Below are 12,188 nucleotides of genomic sequence, written 5' to 3'. Positions count from 1 at the left end.
ACGTGTGTGCGTGCGTGTGTGTACATGTGAGCGTGTATGTGTGCGTGTGTGTGTGCATGGGAGCGTTGTGTGCATTTGCGTGTGTGCATGTGAGTGTGTACATGTGTGCCAGCGTGCGTGTGTACGTGTGTGTGTACATGTGTGTGCGTGTGTGCATGTGAGCGTGTACGTGTTCATGTGTGCATGTAAGCATGTACGTGTGTGTACATGTGAGCGTGTATGTGTGTGAGCGTGTACGTGTGCGCATGTACATGTGTGCATGTGCGTGCATGTACATGTGTGCTGCGTGTGTACATGTGTGCGTGCATGCGTGCACGTGTCGGGGGACATGGCTGGGCTCTAAGCTGGCTGAGTCCTGGGACTGCAGGCAGCCTGGGGTCAGGGCGGTGAGCCCAGGGTGCAGCCTGGGTCATGCTCCGGGGTATGACAGCCGCCTCTGCCTCCCCCAGCTCGGACCCTCCCCGGCTTGGATGCGGTCACCATAGAGAGTGTCCGGAGCCCTGGCGGCGGCCTAGAAGAGGTGAGGCCCCCTCCCCTGACCCCAGGGCGGTCAGTGCTTCTAGTCCATTCATGGGTGACCTGGGTACAGTTCCTGGGGCTGCACCCCTTCCTCTGGGCTCCTCCTGGGCCCGCACCCGGGGGGCACCAGCAGCCCTGAGCAGCACTAGGAGCCTATGGCTGGCCCTGTTGGTGCCAGGACCCGCTGTGTGTCCTGTGCATGTCCCCTGGGACTCGGGAGGGTGCAGCTGCGGGACCCCCAGCCTGTGCCCTCACTTCTTGGTCCAGGGTCCTGCAGTGCAGAGTCCCAATGCACGGCCTATACCCGGGCCTCAGGGCCCCCCTGGCCCCCCAGGGCCTCCAGGGAAGGATGGCGCCCCCGGAAGGGACGGTGAGCCGGTGAGTCCACCTTCCCGGGGCCGGGCCGGGGTGAGGGGCTTGGGCAGGAGGGGGCAGGTGGGATTGTGGTAGAGCAGCAGTTCCCAGGATGGAGACCTCGGGATGGCCCTGACCACGAGGCTGCATCCTCCCCGCTCCGGGAGGCGGAGGGTGATCAGCGGTCAGGGAGGCTGCCGGCAGGGCCAGCCCGCGCGCTGGGAGGGAGGATCTCCATCTCCACCCCCGGCTCCTCCGCGGGGCTTGGAGAGCAGGGCTCCGGGCCCGTGTTCCGATCGGGGTGGGGAAAATGGGTGTAGCTTTCTGTCGCTAATGGTTCTCTCGCACGTTCCAGGGGGATCCTGGTGAAGATGGGAGACCGGTAAGTTGGCTTTTCTTCCAGAGCCAGATTTATCTGTCACATTTGTGCGAGACCCTCAGGCTTTTTACGTTGTGACACTCCGTCAACTCAACTCAGCACAGAGATTTCAAAATGAACCCATTTTGGAAAATGCAGCTTAACTTTAGCTGAGAAAATACAAGTCGAACTATTGATAGAAAAATGCAAAGTTATGTCGACGCTTCTCCGGCGGCTTCTTCCGGGTAGCTCGGCTGTCTGTCCTGGCCGCGTGTCTTTGGCGGTGTGGGTGGTGATGGCACAAAGGTGTGTCCTCCCTGACCGAGCTGCTGGTCTTTGTCCTCCAGGGCGACCCTGGGCCGCAGGGCTTCCCCGGGACCCCGGGAGATGCGGGCCCCAAGGGCGAGAAGGTGAGCCTCTGAGCTGTCTGGGCCGCGGGCTGTGCGCGTTACATTCTCCAGTCCTGGCTGCATCGGGGGCCACACACCCTGATGTAACTGTGACTTATATCCCCAGGGGGACCCTGGGGTTGGGCCAAGAGGACCCCCAGGACCCCAAGGGCCTCCAGGGCCACCAGGACCCTCCTTCAGACATGACAAGCTGGTGAGTCGAGCCTGCGGCCTCTTCCAGCACGGGGCCCACCCAATGCCCCAGGACAAGGGACCCCCTTCCCGACTTGGTTCCCAGCGCCTCCTTCTTCAGACTCACCTGACTTGCCAAGAGGGTTTCCGGGCCCATGAGTCGGCTCCTGCCTTCCGGGCTGCAGGGCTGACCTCAGGCGCGGGGCGGGGGCCGGGTGGGTGGGCCTGAGCTCCCAGTGACACGTCTTGGGCTCTTTCCCTCAGACCTTCATTGACATGGAGGGGTCCGGGTTCGGCGGTGACCTGGAGAGCCTCCGAGTGAGTGTCCCTGGGTCCTGCTGGCTCCATGTGCTTGTGGTGGGGGTGGCACTGGTGCCCAAGTGGATCCTGTGGGGGTGGGGGCCGAGCCTCGGCAGGTGCTGCGTGCCATAATCACCCTGTGTTTCTCCATGTCCAGGGCCCCAGAGGCTTCCCCGGCCCCCCGGGACCCCCAGGCGTCCCAGGCCTGCCTGGAGAGCCCGGCCGCTTTGGGATGAACAGCTCAGACGTCCCAGGACCCGCAGGCCTTCCTGGTGTGCCTGGGCGGGACGGGCCCCCTGGGCTTCCTGGCACCCCGGTAAGGCCCACCTCCTGCCCCTCCTGCCCTTGTCCCCATCTAGGCTCGGCCTGGACTGGGGGGCAAACACCAAGCCCCACCCCGTACTCCCCGAATCCTCATAGGGAGGGGGCTCAGAACCCTGCGGCTCCCTGCTCCCAGCTATTGCAGTTGGGCCACGTGAACCAGGTGCGCATAATGTGGTGTTTGCTCGGCAGCAAGCTCCGGACATACGATTCAGCACACGTGGCGTCTTCCCGTGGGTGGCACGCCGCTCTGTGTGGGTGACCAGCCCCTCACCCTCCCCTCTTTGATCAACTCAAACAAAAGTAGAGGAAAGGAAAGAAATATAAAAACTGAGCAGATCTGTCTGCACCCTGTGAGCGTGAGCGGGGTCTCTGGTGAGCCGCGACTCTGGCCCGTCCAGGGAACATTCCGGCGGCCTGGATTCTCAGGAACTGCACACGCCCAGATAATCGTCCGCTAACCCATAAATCTTTCTCAGCAACTGCATTCCATCTGGTCCACACTCTGCTTTTTTCTCCCCCAGGGTCCGCCAGGTCCTCCAGGAAAAGACGGAGGACCAGGGAAGATGGGCCAGAAAGGCAGCCCCGTAAGTCTGGGGGGCCAGCTGCAGTGCCACGTGCAGGCGGGGGGCGCGGCCAGGTGACCTCCGCGCACGGGAAAAGCCACCAAGGCGGCCACACGGAGGGTGCGGCCACCCTCCGCCAAAGCCACCAGGGTCTCACCAGGGGGGCCAGCGGTGTCTGGAGTTGGCTGAGGACTACACAAAAATTCAGGACTCCGTGACCAGTGTTTCTCCACGGTGACGAGCGCGCTCGGGGACTTTGTGTAATTCTGACACTTGATTTGGAAGTTTCGTCTCAAGTTTTAATTCTGGTTACAGCTGGGGTCTGTGGTTTCTAGGATGGGGATGTGGGCCGTCCTGTGCGATCCTTCCGGGCTGCGTGGGGCTGAACAGGGGCACGCGCGCGGCCCGGGAACCCGCTGTGCCCAGGGCCCTGCCCGTGGGGATAGCTGGGCTAGAGGGGCTCTCCCACTGGGGGCGTCGGCAGCCGGTCGGTCCCACCCCCGAGCCTCGGTTCCCGCCTGGAACGGAGTGGGGGCGGCAATAGCCCACAGGTGTGCTGGGCCGCGAGGAGACCCCCAGAGCTCTAGACGCGCGTCCCCCGGGAGCGGCACGCAGGCATCCGGCTCCCGCGACAGGACGAGATCAGCACTAGGGACAAGCAGTGGCCTCGTGGGTCGGGATAAAATGAGTGAAACTGTTTGCTTTTCCTTCGCTGGCTGCATGTCGTTTGCTTTGAGTGACTGTTGTCTCTTTCGTGCAGGGTGAAGTGGGCGCCCCAGGACCTAAGGTACGGACAAGACAACCTGGCTGTCAACTGAGTGGGAAACTGGAAAAAATAAATATAAAAGAGCAGCCCAGGTGGAGATTCCAGAGCACTAACGCTTACATAGAAGCTTTACAAAGATCGAACATTATTAGCTGAGCTTTTTTGATGTGACCAAAAGGCACTAAGATTAAAACCAAGAAAGTAAAATTTAAGATTCCCCTAAAATTAGCCCTCAGGTCAAGGGGGTGGTAATATGTCAAAACTGCTGAATATTTGTTAAACGAGACCGTACGTGGGTGAGCACCAGCCGCAGGGGCAGCTCCCGGAGGGCCCGGGACCCCAGCCCTCGGGGGGCTGCCTCTGAGGCCTGTGGGAAGCGGTGAGGGGACCCCAGCCCACTGCAGGGGCCTTCCGGGGGGCGTGCCGCGTGCGTGACAGGGCAGGTCACTCTTCTGCCCTGGCTGTGGGCCAGCAGAGCCCGTGTCCCTCACAGCCAGGAGAAAAACGTGGTCCCTGCATTGGCAGATGAGGGGAGGTGGTGTCGGGTGGGGCTGGGCCAGGCGGCGGTGGATCCGGCCTCAGGACCGACCCTGCGCTGAGCCCAGCCCTATGCAGGAGGGTCTCCCTGTCTCGGATCCCCATGCCCCTGGCCTGCTCACTCGCCGGCCGGCACCTGGCCTTGGGACCCTCAGGCCCTCCTGCTCTCCACCACCCCCAGAAGCACTCTGAGCCCCCATCTGCCTCCCCCCTCACTGCACAGGGCGCCCTCCCCTTGCTCGCCCGCCACAGTGTGTCCCCACTCTCCTCTGCCAGGAGCCGAGCACTCTGTGCACACCTTGCACCAGACCTGGAGGGAACGTCTCAGGCCCGTGCTCTGGGGGTCTCCCTCTGTTATTTCATTTTTATTTTTATTATTATTTTTCTGACTCAGCAAAGTAGTTTATTTCTTGCTCAGCCAGCGTCCTGGGCAGATATTCAGTCAGCGACTCCCTTTCCTTGCTGTTATTCGGGGCCCTCGGCTCCTTCTGTCTTGCGGTCTACCGCCCGTGGGTCACAGAGTGGCGCACATTGCTTCCGCTCACGTGACATGGGAGAAACCGTGGCAGTACGGCCATGCCCAGGTTGGCGGGGGATGTGGAGAACAGTGGCTTCTGGTAGGGAGCCAGGGGTCTCTGTCCTATACACCCACCCCTCGTGGTTCCGTTTGTAAAGTGGATACAGTCATCTCTTAAAGTCAGAGGAAGAACAGGTGCTATTGGGTTTGCCACGCGGAACCTCATTTTTCGTTGGCTTTTCAGATTTGTTAAAAAGCCTACAAGGAAAGTGGGCGCACAGGGGATGCAGTGGCTTCTCAGGGCTTAGCCACAAGCGGGGACATCCTCTTTCCCCACCTGTGCAGGGAAGGCAGGGTGACTCTGGGCCTGTTGGCGCTCCTGGGGAGAATGGCTTGGCAGGAGCCCCCGGACCAGCCGGCCCACCAGGGCCCCCCGGGCCCCCCGGGCCCCCCGGGCCACCAGGACCAGGACTTGCCGCGGGGTTTGTGAGTACAAATTGCTGCTGTCCCCTAGGCAAACCCCAGGCACCCCACACCGACTGGCGGTCTCCCCAGCCCCGTGGTGGAGCCGGCGTCCCAGCCCCGTCGAGCCCCTAGTCCCAGCCCCGTCCAGCCCTGTCCTAGCCCCCATCCTAGCCCCCATCCCAGCCCCCGTCCCAGCCCCCATCCAGCCCTGTCCCTGCCCTGTCCCACCCCTGTCCCAGCCCCCGTCCCAGCCCCCGTCTGAGCCATGAGCTCACCGAATGCAGGGTGTTTATGGCCCTGCCTAACTCCTGTCCGTGTCAGTGCCCAGATGGTACCACGCGGTGGCCCGTGGGTGGTGGGAAGGAGCAGCCGTCTGTTTTCTCAAGCGGTCATTGCTCAGGGCCCGTGTCCAGGGCGTGCTGGGGGAAGGCTGCTCCCCGGGACAAAAGCAGAAACCAAACAGCGTCAGACAGCCAGGCTCCCAGCAGGTGCTCAGCCCACAAGTAAATTACCTACACTCAGGAGGGCTGCCCGGGCCCAGTAGGGTCCCTGCTTCTTATCCTCGGGCCAAGGACGCCTGCTTGCGGGTGACCTCGGCCCCCGGAGCCCGCCCCGTTCAGCCAGGGCCGAGTCTGCACCAGTGGCCGGCTCGAGGAGGGGTCTCTTCCCGTGACACCGGCCCAGGTGCCCCTCCTGTGCTCTCCGCAGGATGACATGGAAGGCTCCGGGAGACCCTTCTGGTCGACGGCTCAAGGAGCCAGTGGGTCGCAGGTACTGCCCTCGCGCGGCTCGCTCTGCTCTCGGGGAGGGGGCGTCCCTGGGACCAGCCCCCCAGTGGGGACCAGCAAGGCCGCTGACTCCTGGGCACTGTCCACCCTCGGGGCCTTCAGGATGGGAGTGGACTCTGCATGCAGGAAGTGCAGCTGGTGGTGCAGGGAGTGGACAGGGGGCAGTGAGCCCTAAAAGATGGGCCTTTCTGGAAAGTAGCAGTCCTCCAGTCTCTGTAGGGCTCCAGTTGGGGGACATAATAAACTTCTGACCTGAGTAGAATTTTTTCAATGAAAATGGGCACATTCCTGAGAAATCCCACCTTGTTCTGCTGTTAACATCTGTGCCGGTCGGGGTTGGGGTGGGCAGACCAGAGACACCCTGGAGTGCCCAGGACTTAGGACAGGTGGGGGGTGCGTCCTGGGGGTGGACAGTGCCTCTTTCGTGGCCACTGGACGGCCGGGATGCCCTTCAGCCAGTGTCCACCGTGGGCGCAGATGCTCCACCCTGCGAGGGTGAGCCGCCGGCAACGTTAATGAGAATCTTCTCTGGGCGGAAACAAAAACCCCTGATAAGCTATTTGCTGTTTAATTCAGTGTCTTTCCTTTTACATATTAAAAATCCTAGTCTTTGGTGGTTGCAGTCAGCTGCCTGGGCATCCGGTGGGGTGTGAGCCCAGAGGGACAGGTCACTCTTGTGTGGCCTGAGGGCAGAGGGACCCGATGGGAGGCGGCAGCGAGGTGCCGGGGGCATGGGCCCCGTCCCTCTGTAGGGTCCTAGACTCAAGTGCCCAGGAGGGGTCGGCAGGGCTGTTTTATGGCTGTGGAGGAGACGGGGACCCTCGGGGGCCCAGGAGAGTTGCAGAGGCAGTGCCCAGAGCAGGACCGAGCGGCCGGCCGTCTGCTCGAATGCACTCACCCTTCCGTCACATCAAGTGGCTGCCGACCCCCGCGGAGGGCACCGGGCACGCCTGCCCCGGCAGAATGCCCGTGTGCTGCCTGAGGGGCCCAGCAGGTGCTGGGGACGCACCACCGCTCCCGCAATCGCCCGGGGCTGCTGACGCCTGTGGGAGGAAGACCCTCCCTGCATGCGCTCAAGCTCTGTTCCTTCTCTGCCCCGCAGGGACCGCCCGGCCCGCCCGGGGTCAAGGTCAGTGAGCGCCCCCCTCCCTCCCCGCTAGAAGAGTAGCCTGAGTCCACCGCGGGCGATGTGTGAACTACAGAAAATCCTAACGGGAATCAACGATCACGCACCACCCATCCCGAGCTTCTGTGTTGGGGGTGGGGGGCATTCATCCCATCCCCAGTTTCCGTCTTCAGGGGGGACGTTCATCCCATCCCCAACTTCCGTGTTGGGGGTGGGGGCATTCATTCCATCCCCAGTTTCCATCTTCGGGGGGGGCATTCATCCCATCCCGTTTCCGTCTTCGGGGGGGCGTTCATCCCATCCCCAGCTTCCGTGTTGGGGGTGGGGGGCATTCGTCCCATCCCCAGTTTCTATGTTGGGGAGTGTTTGTCCCATCCCCAGCTTCTGTGTTGGGGCGGCATCCTTCTAAAGCTGCGTGGTCCCTGCCTTCGTGCATCTGAAGGGTGCTTACCCACCTGGGAAGACGGAGGAACCTGCCCCCACCCCACCTCCCAGGCTCTGGGGCAGTGGGGGGGGCACCCAGGGGACTCCTCCCACCTCCCTGCTTTGCTCTCTGCTCCCCAACCCTCCCCCTGGAGGACACCAGCCCCCATCCCTCCCCATGGGTGGCTGGGGGGGAGGGGCCCCCAGGAGGGCCCCCCTCGGGCACGCCATGTCCCCCACACACATGGGTTCGAGGGTGTGCAGGCTCCACCGGAGGATGTTTTAGAAAGTTCCTTTGATGAATGTTGTCTTAGAAGGTTTTGCTTGATTTGTAAAACTTTGGGATGTCTCAGAAGGTTGGGTTTTAGAAAGGCACACTGGCTCGCTTTCTTAAGAATGGAGTCATCTGGTGGAGGGGCTCCTTGGGCAAACAGAAGGCGCAGCTTCCAGAACAGTCTAGGCCCCACTATGCCTGCATAGCCCCCGCGGCCCCCGGGACCCTCCGCTCTGGGCTGAGCAGGGAGGGGGCCCTGAGAGGCCACCCACATCGTTAGCCCTCCCTTCCTTCCTCCTGGAGGAGGAGGAGGGTGGACACCGCCGTGGGGGTGGGCTGCCCATACTCCGCACTCATGGGGCCCCTTCTCCCACTCTAGGGGGATCCTGGAATAACCGGACCACCGGGTGCCAAGGTAAGAAAGAGCCTTTTCTCGGGTTCAGGAAATCAGGGATCTTTCCCAGCCCCATTCGTGAGCAGAGAGGGGCCCCATCGGCCCCATCGCCCCGTCCCCCTGGAGCCACAGACTAGGGATGAGGGTTGCATGGAGTGACCTCCAAGGCCAGACCCAGGGTCATTCTCCCTTTGGTTCTTGCTTGTGCTGTCTGGCCTCAGCCTTCATTCCTTAGAGTCCAAGATTGTCCCAAGGGCACCCACCCCCAGGGCAACCCCCAGGACACCCCCCTCCAGGACACTGACCCCCCAGGATACCCCAGGACGCATGCCCGCCAACACCCCCAGGACACCCCCTCACCCCAGACCCCTTCCTCCTGGCTCCAAGGTGTGAATCTTGGGAACCACAGGAATCTGTCCAACCATGGCCCCCTCCCCTTCTCTGCCCCTCGGGGCTCCTAGGAAGGAGGCTGGAGGCCGATTGGGCTGAATCACCCTCAGGGGTGTGAGCTGGTGACCCACAGAAGCCCCAGCCTGCTCAGCCCCCCGGACACCAGGGTTTGCTGGGCGGTGGGCTGACACTCGTCTCTCCCTGTGTTGGGTACAGGGAGAAGTAGGGGCCGACGGACCTCCCGGGTTCCCCGGCCTCCCTGGCAGAGAGGGCTCGGCCGGAGCCCAGGTGAGTGGCTCCCAGGATTGCAGTCGGGGGGACCACCCTGTAGGAGCTGCTCTGATAAAGCCGGAGCCTCGGTGTGGTGTCCGGGGTTCCTGACCAGTTCTCTGTAGCCCGAGGTGCTCAGACCCCGGCTCCATAGGCCATGGGCTGGGGATGCAGCCTGCCTGCCCCCCCCCGCCCCAAGGAAGGAAGCACTCTCTCCATCTTCACTTGGAGCCCATGCTGGTGGCCTGGGGTCTCTGGGGAAGGGGGTCAGGTTCTGTTTAAGGTGACCCATTTCCTTTCCATCTCTTCAGGGACCCAAAGGAGAAAAAGGGACCCAGGGAGAGAAAGTAAGTTGGGGCTCAGGGTCCCCAAGCAGGGCAGGTGCATGGCCAGGCCTCGGGGGTGCTCTTGCCCCTGCCACCTGCGTGGCCTCGGAGGCTTGGGGCAAAGACCCCCAAGTCTGGGGTGCTGGCTTGGAACCTGCCCTGCTGGGATGGGGGGCTCTCAGGCCTGCCGTCCTCAGCCCCGGGCGCCTCCTCACACTCTGTAGGCTCCAGAAACCCCTCCAAGGCCTGGGTGGGTTGGGGGTCCCTCCCAGAGCTGCCCTGACAATCCAGAGGCCCCCACAAGCAATCTGAGTGCCAGACACTGGCTTTCTCTTCCAGGGCGACCCAGGGAGGGACGGAGTGGGGCAGCCTGGCCTCCCCGGACCCCCCGGACCCCCAGGGCCTGTCGTCTACATGTCGGAGCAGGATGTAAGGACACTGCATGGCCGGGCAGGCGCTCTGCCCACCGTCCCCCCCAGCACTGGCTACAGTGGGTGCAGGCCCGGCCCTGACCCCGCGGGGGGCTGGGAGGCCATCGGGGCCGCTGGCTCTCTCCACCCAGGGTGACCCCCAAAGTTCTATTCAGAACCAGTGACTGTGTCTCATTCTGGTGAGACTTTTACATTATTTAAAAGAGAAGAAAAATACGGGTTGGGTGTCCAGAGAGAAACGGGAGTTCTGTAGCAGAAAATCGAGATGGAACGAGTCCCTTCCCGCCAGGCCTTGCAGAGCCGCTCTGCCGGGGTCCCCTGCTCCTGCCGATGCTGGTGGCTCTGCTCCAGCCCCCAGGCCCAGCAGGGAGGTGGGGGACTGGCCCTGGGCCCCAGGGTCTCCGGAAGGTTCTCCAGTGCAGGGCAGGCTCCCGGCAGCTGGCTTCCCCCCTCATCTGAGGGACCTTGAGGCCAAAGCCTGGAGGACTACCGAGGCAGTTTTTCTTGCACAGTTAGTTTCTGTGCGGATTTGTTGATCCCGTAAGAGAAGCTGGATTTTCGTTGTAAACGTGCTGTCTCTTCCTTCCTTCCGCGGTCCCTTGTCTCTCCGGTGTGCCCACAGAGAGTGCTGGGAGGCGTGCCGGGACCCGAGGTACGTGCAAGTCGTCCCCGGTGAGAACCGCAGCCCGCATCCACGCGCCCACCTTGCACTGACCCACCCCTCTCTCCCGCAGGGCCGGCCGGGGTTCGCGGGCTTTCCTGTAAGTGGCCGCTCAGCCCGCCCTGCACCAGCCGGGAGCCCCTGGCAAGCCCAGTGCCGGAGGGGGCCCGCAAAGCCGAGGAACCTCCCGGGTCCTGAGCAGAAGCCCCCCTGGGACCAGGGCGGAGGCTTGGGGTGGGGGTCTTGGGGCAAAGGGTCGTGAGCCCTCCTCCACCTGACACGGGTTAGGACCAGGAGGCAGCCGTGGTGGGCCAGGGTGCCTCGTGTGACCCTCATTCCTGCCTGTCTCCCCACAGGGACCAGCCGGGCCAAAGGGAGATCTGGGCTCCAAAGGCCAGAGGGGCCTCCCGGGACCCAAGGTGAGCGGCTCGGGCATCATCTGCCCAGGGACCACCCCATCGTGACCCTGGGGGTGTGGACACGTGGCCAGGAGATGTGACCGATTCTGACCTCCCCGTGGCCCATGGAGGCCCCGTGGAGACGCCCCCACCTCAGAGCCCGGGGAGGGGAGGCCCCGCTCACCACGCTCTGGGGTGTGGGGGTCAAGGACCCCCACACCCCAGAGCTGGCCTCACGCCTGCCCCCCACCGCTGTTCCAGGGTGAGAAGGGTGAGCCGGGCCCGGTCTTCAGCCCCGATGGCAGCTTGCTGGCCCCCGCCCAGAAAGGGGCCAAGGTGAGTCAGGTGCCTGGGATGGCTCGCCTTCGTCCAGGCCGGGGAGGGGCATTTCCAGGGGCTGTGGAGGGTCCCAAGAGGGGCCAGTTCCTGCCCAACTGTGAGAGCCACTCTTAAGCAGGTTCCAGAAACTTCTGTAGCCTGGGCCCCTGGCCTTTTCCTGTCTGTCCCTCAGTGACAGCCATACCGGAAAGAACCTCAAGGTCCTGCAGAGCCCTGCCTGCCCAGCCCAGCCACCACCGGCCGGCCCCTGGTTCTCCCCTGCAGACGGGCTGGGGGGTCTCGGCGGGGGGGGGTGTCCAGCCCAGGCCTTGCTTGCGGGAGCTGCCCCGCCCGGAGGACAAGGCTGCCCCTCAGACTCTGAGGGCTGCCACTGGGCTGGGGTCCAGCTCTCCTCCCTCAGGAGGCTCAGGAGTGGGTTGAGGGGACTGTGCCCCAGGTCCCCACCCCCACACAGGCTCTGGGAGGGTCTGGGGAAGACCTGGATCCAGATTCAGTGGCCATGGGGGGCTTTCCTGCCGGGGCCCCGAAAGCTCCCGGGGTTGTTTGGGGGTGGGCCGTGGGACCTCGGATCTCCAGGCCCAGAGAACTCTGCCAGCCCTGAGGTCGGGGGGGGTTCCCATGGTGGGCCTCATCCATGCACCCCTGGGACAAAGACCCCAATCCAGAGTGTGCTCCCTGCGCCGTGTCCTCCCCTCCCTGGTGTCAGAGCCCCGAGGGCGCTGCCTGGGGGGCAGCCTGCAGCCATCTGACCGTGCGTCTGGTTTTCTGTTCAGGGAGAGCCTGGCTTCCGAGGACCCCCGGTGAGTAGGCCCACACCTCCCCCGCACAGCGAACAAGCGTGTGCAGTCTCAAAGAACACGCAAGGCCGCTGAGGTGCTGTCACAGCCGGGCCGCTGAGTGGGTGCGGGTGGCCCGAGTACATCCCCGCTGCACCTTTCAAACGTGGGGCAGGTCGCGGGCGGGAGGCCCCGCGGGGGGCCGGTCTCTGCTCACCTGAAAGGTCCCTTCTCCTTTCTGCAGGGCCCCTACGGACGGCCGGGGCACAAGGGAGAGATTGGCTTCCCTGGGCGGCCGGTAAGGACCC

General features: G+C 63.6%; 1 protein-coding gene across 4 annotated transcripts in view; it reads left to right on the top strand.

The window, feature by feature from the left end:
- Positions 1-12,188, top strand: part of COL18A1 (collagen type XVIII alpha 1 chain) — an 86,693-nt gene that overhangs the window by 63,709 nt on the left and 10,796 nt on the right. For all 4 annotated transcript variants that reach the window (XM_021679226.2, XM_021679225.1, XM_021679224.1 and 1 more), the window contains 22 exons: positions 450-520; positions 787-897; positions 1,229-1,255; positions 1,579-1,641; positions 1,748-1,834; positions 2,077-2,130; positions 2,270-2,428; positions 2,958-3,020; positions 3,760-3,786; positions 5,165-5,305; positions 5,993-6,055; positions 7,175-7,201; positions 8,275-8,310; positions 8,896-8,967; positions 9,261-9,296; positions 9,615-9,704; positions 10,329-10,358; positions 10,441-10,467; positions 10,724-10,786; positions 11,027-11,101; positions 11,878-11,904; positions 12,125-12,178. In XM_021679226.2, the coding sequence (XP_021534901.1) occupies positions 450-520; positions 787-897; positions 1,229-1,255; positions 1,579-1,641; positions 1,748-1,834; positions 2,077-2,130; positions 2,270-2,428; positions 2,958-3,020; positions 3,760-3,786; positions 5,165-5,305; positions 5,993-6,055; positions 7,175-7,201; positions 8,275-8,310; positions 8,896-8,967; positions 9,261-9,296; positions 9,615-9,704; positions 10,329-10,358; positions 10,441-10,467; positions 10,724-10,786; positions 11,027-11,101; positions 11,878-11,904; positions 12,125-12,178 (1,403 nt within the window). The remainder of the gene's footprint in view (positions 1-449; positions 521-786; positions 898-1,228; positions 1,256-1,578; positions 1,642-1,747; positions 1,835-2,076; positions 2,131-2,269; positions 2,429-2,957; positions 3,021-3,759; positions 3,787-5,164; positions 5,306-5,992; positions 6,056-7,174; positions 7,202-8,274; positions 8,311-8,895; positions 8,968-9,260; positions 9,297-9,614; positions 9,705-10,328; positions 10,359-10,440; positions 10,468-10,723; positions 10,787-11,026; positions 11,102-11,877; positions 11,905-12,124; positions 12,179-12,188) is intronic.

This window comes from Neomonachus schauinslandi, chromosome 1 (genome assembly GCF_002201575.2).
Source record: "Neomonachus schauinslandi chromosome 1, ASM220157v2, whole genome shotgun sequence".
NCBI lineage: Eukaryota > Metazoa > Chordata > Mammalia > Carnivora > Phocidae > Neomonachus > Neomonachus schauinslandi.
This window is presented reverse-complemented; position numbering and strand designations above follow the sequence as displayed.